The 9,508-nt window shown below is 36.3% G+C and overlaps 1 protein-coding gene across 1 annotated transcript in view; it reads left to right on the forward strand.

The window, feature by feature from the left end:
- Nucleotides 1-9,508, forward strand: part of CAMKMT (calmodulin-lysine N-methyltransferase) — a 212,920-nt gene that overhangs the window by 196,336 nt on the left and 7,076 nt on the right. Inside the window, exons 9-10 of the mRNA XM_036379602.2 lie at nucleotides 2,695-2,758; nucleotides 8,223-8,354. Of these exons, the coding sequence (XP_036235495.1) occupies nucleotides 2,695-2,758; nucleotides 8,223-8,354 (196 nt within the window). The remainder of the gene's footprint in view (nucleotides 1-2,694; nucleotides 2,759-8,222; nucleotides 8,355-9,508) is intronic.

The following is a 9,508-nucleotide window of genomic DNA, read 5'->3' on the forward strand; positions in this document are numbered from 1 at the left end:
TGCCAAGGCAGGGTCACCTAGAGTGGATGACACAGGAACGCACATGTCGTGAGCTTTGAAGGATGCTCTCAGGGACATTTTCAGTATGCTGTGGTAATATTTAGTCATACAATTCTACTGGTAAGAAAAACTGCGTGACTTAATCCCCTTGCGTGGGCCAAATCCTGTGCTGTTCCTGTCTGAAGCACCGATTACCTAATGACTTCTTCAGGATTTTCCTCATTTAAGGCATCTGCTGACTCAGAGGGAGGATAGATATGTTCCCTGGAGTCATTGCATTGCAGTAGCTTTGCGTCCAATCTTCTCTGCTCCTTCCGGTCAGAGTACATGGCACACAGAGCAACAGTTTGGAAACCACAGTATGAGAAACTATTTTTAATTGGAGCAAGTCATGTTCCCAGGAACAGGTCTCTTGGAGGGCAACTGTCTCAGGTTATCTGGCTTTCCTAAGCTAAGATGGATAAGAGCGTCCCTTCTGTGCCACCAAAATATTAATTGGGGTTGGACAGAAAAAAATTTAAGTTCTCAGACACTCAGCTTTTGGTAAACAAAGGTCTGTAGTTCTCATTGTAAAGGAACAAGATTGGTAGCAACAATTGTGCCCCTATCTCATTGGAAAAAAAAAAAGAGAATGGTATTCAGGTCCATGAAAAGGGGATTTTAACATTGCTAAGCTGCCCCAAGACTGTGTTTCCACTAAACTGCAATAATAAAAATATTATAAATGCACTTTTCATTCAGAATGTGCTTCTGTTTACACAGGATCCCAGGAAGTCTTAAATGTGTGCATACTTTCGATGTTTCATGTTGAAAAAAAATTAATTACTTTTCACTATTCTTTTGGGAGAGGAATCATCTATTCCACTTCTTCTGCAGGTGGTTAAGTTCCCAGTGAAGTAGTGTCTTACAATATCTATCTGTATAGGGATCAACATGAGGTAAATGTCATTAAAACACCCAAGAGACAACAGAGATAAGAGATGCTTTTTCAACTAATTAAGTTTAGGCACCCATGTTTTCAGTAAAGTTCTTCCGGGAAGATAAATCAAGGCTGAGGGGTTGTCATTGTGCCAATTGCTCAAGTTCAAATTTTCTTGTAAGCCAGGCTATCAGGAAAATTGTTAGCTAATAATTCATATTCTTGAGAAAAAAATCAGATCATAATTCTGTATTAGATGTTCTTCAACATATATAGGTATGTTGAATGTTCTTCAAGATATATAGCTATCCATTCTACTATATTTTCTCAATAGTGTGAGGTTCTGCCAGTTTTTACTAATGAAGTATGGTTACTTGCAAGTTTTGTTTTGTTTGTTCCAGAGTAGCAAAGATTCACCACAGTTCTTGCACGGCTGCTCGCCTCTGTGGCATGTGATACAGTATTCTCCTTGGCAGCTGTGGAGTGTCCTTACATTCACACATCTTCTGTTCTTGATGAACATTGGCCTGTGGTTGGCAGACTACTTTTTTCCCTTCAGTGTTTCCATCTATTCTTTATGTTCTTTTAGAATTTCAAAACTGGAAAAAAAATTTACCCACATCTCTTCAGAAAAGAAGTTTGAGAATAAAAGGAAGGGGACTATATTAAAAAACCCATAGAGAATGGACAAAATGCCATGTAGTATGAAACTTGAACTTGACACAAGCTGGAAAGCAGTTTTATTACAGAGAATATGTGGGGGGAAGAAAAAAAAAATAAAAAAAAATCACATTATCTGTGGCCTGCTTGATAGAGTTTCTTATCTGAATCACCAATATAAATGCAGCCCACGGTAGTAAGGACTGAAAGGCATCAGTTGCTATCAGATGGTTGTTCACTAACCATTGTAAATGCACTCATCCACAGTAACTACATGTCCACAAATATCTAGTCAAGAGTGATTGGCACCCTGGCTGCCACTATTAGTATATACATTAAGGTACTGAGGGGCATGAAGAATGAATTATCCCCTCAAATCATGAGGTAATCACACCAAAATAGGGCTGAGCGTGTTGGCAACATTGCATGGGAAAATTGACTCTGCTGCTATCCTTGCGGGACCCATGCTGGAGATGAAGGATTGCACTCTTGAGAGATGACAACTCTGCACAATGTGGGCCATTGTATTTCAACAGCATTGGAGAGACGGAGGAGGTAGGGTCTTGTAAATCTTTATAAGGATAGCTAGAGATAGATATATAAATATAGCAAATATGTATAATAGGTAAGAATTAATGCCAAATCTGTGAAGGCAGAAGGGAAAAAAATGCCCTTAATAGTAACACCTGAAATACATAATGCCAAATCTGTGAAGGCAGAAGGGAAAAAAATACCCTTAATAGTAACACCTGAAATACAATAGAAAACATTTTCAAAAACTCCATCCCCCTTGTATATACATGTAAAATGCTAGCTTTTTAGGTTGACCCTCATTTCTGATACAGTATTACTTTAATAGCTAGTATGTCTGATTGCTGAATTTCAGCTATATAAAGACTTATTTCATGCTGATAATTTAGGTTCTGTTTAGACTGTATTTCCTTTTATGTCTTTTTAAATGTTAAAAGTACCTGAACTGCATAGAAATGTAGACTACAGTTTCTCTTTTACAGCATTGTGTAAACATATGTAATTAGCCTTGTACTTATCTGCATTAGTATCATTAGAATTGAAAACCCATTTTAATCTGGATTCTGTTCTCTTCTCAATGTCAGCCTGTTTCTGGACCAGTACAGAGCAAGCCTTGTTGATGCAATAAAGAGATTACTCCAGCCCAGTGTAAGTATGTTTCTATTTTCTCCTGAACACTGGCTTCAGAATAATTAGTCTGTGCACAATGATTGAGAGAGTAATGGAATGGCAGGATTAATGTCATGTAATACTTTAATACTTATTATGTCCAACTTCAATTGAGTCTTCTAATCTATCAGATTCTTTCCTAATCATAAACTAGGAAACTTCTTATACTTGGCCTTCTGATAAGGAACACAGTGGGTAGTAAAATAAATGAAACCGCTTCAAAGATAGTGTCAGATTATTTTTATCAAAGTGTTTCTCAAGTATTTTCCTTTGATAATAATGTCTTCATATTAAAGTAAAATACGATATTGAAAGTTTTTATGTTGGCTTCTGTCATTTTTAATCCCTTCAATTGTAACCTTTGTCATTGTGTATTTATTTGTTATGAAAGAATATTTTTTCCTTTTCATTTATGGTTATATAAAATGAGTAAATTGCTTACATGTATTCTGTGGCTTAAAACATTTTTCCATTAAGTAAGCCCTGTGTTTACATGTTTTATACCTTAGAAAATAATGAAATTATTTTTCTTCATAAAATGATTACACATTCTACATGAGTGTCACTCAAGAGATATTTTATCAATTTAAATCTATTGGGCTGTTTAACTCAGAGAGACTTGCAGGCAAGAAAAACTCTGTTACATTCATATACAAAAAATATATATATTCTCAAATATTTAAAAAAGGGAAGATATCCAAAGAAGAAAAGAAGAAAACATTAAGTAATTGATCTAAGTAGGATTTTGAAACAGAAATTTTATCATTCATGTTTAACATCTGAATCTTCCAATAAGGTAAACTTCCAATTTGAAAACAAAACACTTCATGCTAGCAGTGAATTTCCAAACTTTATTTAAAATTTGTAGTACTTTTGTACTTTTTTACAAGAGATTTGCTCTGTAAAAGGAACAGAAGACCCAAACGTGCAAAGGCTTAAGAACCCGAGTCATTTTAGTTGTGTAAGTAATCCCATTCTTTGCTTAGAGTGATCAGGTTTCTATTCTTGGTTCTATCATAGACTTTCCTGAGTGACCTAAGGCAAGTTACTTAAGACTGAATTATTTTAATGAGCTGTGGGGCAAGGCTGCCAGGAAGATAGGAAAAATGTAGCCACCCTGAGGAAAAGGTTACCCAGATATATCTGTCAGTGGCAGGAAGAAGAGGTTAAGCAGCTCCTGCTCAGAGCTCTGTTCTGACTTTCATGAAGTACCAGCAGTTGTCAAGCTGCAATAATTTTTGGGACCACAGATCATCTGGGACACAAAGTGGATCCCAGTTTAAAGCAATACCAAAAAAATTTTTTTCAGCCCAGATCAATGTCAGCAACTGGTTCTTCAGGTATTCCCATGTGCCACTCTACTGGCTCCATGAAAGGACAATGGGGAAGAAGAGCAAGAGTGGGAGGAAGAGAAGAAGTGTGTAAGAGGTGCCCTGGTAACTGTGGAATTGTTAGGCTGACTTTAAGCCAAACCTGGCCTGACTCTTAATTCCAATCAGCTAATTCAAATTCAAAGAATATGTCTTTATATTTCAGAGCATATGAGCTACACTCCTTTGTGAATGTAGATGGAGTAAAGGGAGAAGGCTTTTTCTTGCCTGTCTTCCTAATTATGTTTGCTTCTGCACATTGTGATCTGTAGCATAGTCAGTATCAATAACCTAGGACTGACTTGCTGTGCATTTTAGGCACAGCAAGTGGTTCCTACTTCTTATCAGCAAAGCTAACTTAAGAAATTCCTGTTCTATGCAGGAATTTCTGTTGCAGAGTTTTGGACCCCTATCCAAAGTTTATTTTTTAACTTGAATTTAGTTAAATTGTTGCCTAATCTACTTTATGAATGGCTGTATGGATGGATATCCAGTTATGGCATGGCCTTGCAAATTGTTGTGATTTTTAACTAAGAGGACAGCAGACTGTTGTATAGGATGGGAGGTGGGAGTACAGACACCTGAAATGAGCTCTTTTGTCCAAAAAGGACATGTTCAGCAGAGATGCCTTTGAGCATATGTCTTCATGGTTTGAAAGACACAAATAAAAACGTATGCTCATTCGAGATCCCAAAAGATGCAGTCACAAGTATGAAATAGTTACCAATTTCACTGCTCTTGTTAACCTGTATAAATCTAAGGATAATGTCAGAGGGCACTTTACTAAATGGCACTGTACTTAGCCTTTTAAAGGACAAATGAATCAACAGTGGACTTATTTTCTAGTTGCAATAATTAAGAATAGTTTGTGGGCATTAGTTTATGCCCAAGCTAAGGCATAAACTTCTTTTATTAAGTTCACTCTTCTATAATAATTATTTTGTCTCAAATTTAGAACTTTCCATTTTGGAAATACTTTGACAAATTGATAAAATTCACATACCTAAATGCAAGTCATTTTTCAAATATAACTAGGATACAACTAGTTTAGAAGAGTCTAGGGAAAATAATAACCAACACTAGCAACAGAAAAAGTTGCTAGTGAACAGAGAATAACAGATATCCTTGCAAAGCTCTCTTGAAGGAGAGATTCAGAACACATAGTCTATTCTTACTGTTAATTAAAAATTTATCTGTGGTATTTCCTTTTTCAATAAGGATGATATTTCTGACTATTAGAATCCTTATGGCACAGAATGATGTGTTCTGGTTAATTTTTTGTTTGCTTTGAAACCAGACTCTGATCATTTCAATCATCTGGTTGCTGATACTGTCCCCATGGACAGTTGTGTTGGTGCAGGAAGAAGTTCACAGAGAGAAATGAGCAGCTCACAGATTTACTGAGGGCTGAATTTTCTATCTGAGTTTGTTACAGAGGCAAATGTCACCTTTAAACCCATTCAAAGGGTTAGGCACAGAAATATTACATTGAACAAATTTCTTTTGAATGGCTGTATCTTATTTCTCTCAACTTATTTGACTTGATTTGCCAGCATTAGGAGGTTTTTATATAATTAAAATTTACTTTTAATTTCAATCTTAGAATAAGCATTTGGTTTTTTGCATATTTCCCTAATTAAGAACAATTTTTTATCAAGGCTTTGATTCTTCTGTTCAAAATGCCAATGAAGTCAATGGGATGCTATTGAGCTGAGATTAGTACCAGCAAACAGGACCACATTTAGTAATAACTGATGAGTAAAGTCATATCCAAAATATGAATGGCTGTCCTATTATATATTATATGCACTGCAGCATTTTAGTGACACTTCAAACTATTAGAGCTGGCATTTTCCTCTGTGGTTTTTTTTTTTTTTCACAAGTTTACTGGAAGTGTTTTTCCATCTGAGGAAAAGCCATTTTGTATTTTAAACATCTTCCTTTAAATATCATCCTAGGAGACACTTTTGAATTAGAATTAAACTTTGAATAGTCCATCAAGAGTAGAATCAGGAGACTGATTCTGTATTATATCCTGTATTTATCAGGACACTGATTACTGTACTTCTCTTTCAAATTTAATTGAAAGTAGTCTTCAGAGAATATGAGACAGGAATGGCTGCATGGACTGCTGACTCCAGAGGGGCCAAAGGGATGCTGTTGTGTGAGCACCTCATCAGAGCTGCTGGATCAGTGGCCAGTGTATGGTCTGTAACCTCCAGCAGTCTCTGTTCATGAAGTTCAGTCACATCTAAAGCTCCAATGTGGGTCATATGGTCAGTAAGCCCTGGATAAGGGACATTTTTCCCATTACAGTGATCATGAAAATAAGGGTGTCCAGAGGAGTCTTGGCCTTCTTATGCCATGAAGGGTTTCTGCAGAACAACATTCTGGGGAGTGTGAGATGGCAGCAGGAGGAGCAGGATCTTCAGCTGAAGGCTCCCTTTGCTGCCCACTTCTGTCGGATGACATTAAAGCATGCCAAGGATGTGAGGGAACCAGATGTGAATTTCCTGTGTTTAATGTTTTCCATCCTGAGCTGAGCCTATATTCAGACCTAGCATTTACATAAGCAATTCCAGGGCCTTCGGTGGGAGTTACACCCCTTTGCACCTCTTATTTTGCCACAGAATTAAAGCTACAGCTTCACAAATGAACAGAAGTTGAGTTGGTTTGGATATTGCCCTAAGACTCCTTTGTGCTTTAATTTCCCACGAGAAAGATGAGGGTAACAGCATTTCCCTATCTCACCGAGCTGTTGTGAGAATAAATATAGTGTTGTGGTGTTAACGGTTGGAATCTTTTAAGTGCACATTAGCACCATAGGTACTGACATAGCATTTTTATTGCTGCCTCACTGTGCATTGTCTTGGTGTACATGTGCATGTGTGAGACACAGATTTGTTCCCTATTCTCCTCACTAAGTGTCTGTGTCAGCATTGTAACTTTCCAGCATTCCTATTGAAATTCTCTGTACTGATCACTCTTTTCCTGTGGCTTGCAGATTGCGTTTTCTCAAGCTAAATGTGCTCCCACAGCGTCTAATCCTTTCACAAGTTTTTCAGATCCCCAAAACTGTTTTTTGTCTCTTTGCTTGATTAGAGCACCTCACAAATTAATCTTAGCTCTCATTAACATAGAAGTTAAATACAGGAACTTACAGTAAACTTCGTGGCTCCCCTCAGTGTGATATGCTGTTGGCTGATATTAACCTTTGTTCACAGCTCTTCAACCACTTTTCATTCCATGTGACAGGACACAGTATTCAGCCAATTAGAATTAATTCTGCAAATAAGACTTCAAGAGATGCTCTATCAAGTAGGTTAGGTTTTGGGCAAGTACTTTGCGCAGAGTGTCTAAAATCAGTTCAAGGTACAGTCATTTTTGTTTTCTTAAATACAGAAGGATGAACAAAAAATTAGGTAATGGACCATAACGTATTGCCTGGGCATCATAAATGGCCTGATCATCTTGCAAAAACAAGAATGAGTATTCAGGAACATTAATTCTTGATTTAAATTCAATTTAGCAATTTAAGGTCAAATTTAGTTGCATTGCTCTAAGAGTTGTATTTTCAAATACCTTTGAAAAATTAATGATTGGGGCTGATTTGCCTCCCATTTTGCCTTGTTTTATACTGTTGTAATTCCACTGACAGCAAATGGGAGGTACTCTTCTATGTGTGAGGGAGAAAAAAGAAAATAATTATTTACAGTCTTTGCATGATCATGAGCCAACAAATGGATTTTCCATTGAGTGCATGTTCTATATGCTTTCTCTGTGTTTTATTTTGGTAATCCACAGACACCATTATTATATGAAAAGAAGCAGCTGTATTGCAGTTGGCAGTTTTCTAAAGAAAATATTTATTTATTACTTTCTAGATTGCATTTGTTTAATCACAGAAATCTTGCATATTTTGAACAAGTATTTGTGTTACCATATTTTAGTATTTTAACAAGAGAACAATTGACTTTTCCAGCTTGAGCATATTAAAAGCTTAGTCAGGTGTATGCTATATCTGGTTCCCTTCCAGTTTTAAAAATGTATAAATTCTCTTTTTAATGTTCCAGGGAAAAGCAATGGTATTTGCTCCACTCCGAGGGAATACTTTAAACCAGTTTTGCAATCTAGCTGAAAAAGCTGGTTTCTCTATCCAAAGACATGAAAATTATGATGAACACATTTCGAACTTCCACTCCAAGGTTAGTTTTCTGCTTGTGTTAGATAACACTTTAATCCGCATTGCATTTTGAAGAGATCATGGTCCTTTTGGCAGGTAACCTAAATGTTTGATTAAAGTACTCCTTAGGTGTGCTGTTTCTGAACAGCTATTTTTGTATCTGATTATTTTGTGTGGTAGAGCCATCCTTTATCTCTGCACGTCTAGAAGAGTTTTGCAGAAGCATCTCCTGTTTACCCTTTTCATTCATAGAAATCTAATTTATGAGAGTCTTTTCTTGTTGTTGTTAGCTGCCTATAAATATACAGCACACAAGCATTTACATTTTAATAAAAAGCCTGCAACTTTTAAATAGGTTATATACTGAAATGGACTGAAATAAATGGGAGGTGAATGTCTAATTGTATCATATCGTACCGTAAATCCTTATCTCTGGCTGCTTTATGGCTGGGTCAGTTGGCAGCTTCAAACTGCTAAATCTCATACAGAATTTCACAGTTGTGGGGTTGTATGTCAGATCGAGGCGCTACAAGATTTAGGTCAAAAGCACTTATCTGAGTGTGATTTCTAAGCTTGCTTACATAAAACTACTGTTATCAGTCTCCTTTTTTATTATTTATAAGTATGGAGTAATACAGGACATGAAGAGGAAGGCACTTCACAGAAAACTTTTTAGGAATTTCTTATTTTCCTGGAGAAGCGCTTATCAAAATCATATTTATTACTTGCAGTTCTGAGATTTCTCTTTCATACCTCAAAGAAATCCACTGTTGTAGGTCCATGTGACCTTAGACATAACCTCTTGCAATTTTCTAAGAATTGTCCCTGGAAAATACAGATGTTCAAAATTGAGGTGAAATGCCTTTTTTTTTTCTATTTACCACCACCATATGATGGAAATCAGATTATGCTAAAAAATAGGTATGTGATGTTGTAAGGAACAAATACATGTTTTAATGTCTAATTTCATATCTAATAAAGACTCCCATTAAAGCTATCTAGACATATGTACATGAAATCACTTAATTTCATTGTTCAGATAGGTCTGAACCAGGCCACGTGAAAACCAAATAAATTTCAGTCATTGTTCATCACATAAAGTGATATAAATGTAAGGCCCAATGTGATGGATGTTTTATTTGCCTCCACCTGAAAAAAGGCATGATTTTGATTATG

The sequence above is a fragment of the Molothrus ater genome, chromosome 3 (genome assembly GCF_012460135.2).
Source record: "Molothrus ater isolate BHLD 08-10-18 breed brown headed cowbird chromosome 3, BPBGC_Mater_1.1, whole genome shotgun sequence".
NCBI lineage: Eukaryota > Metazoa > Chordata > Aves > Passeriformes > Icteridae > Molothrus > Molothrus ater.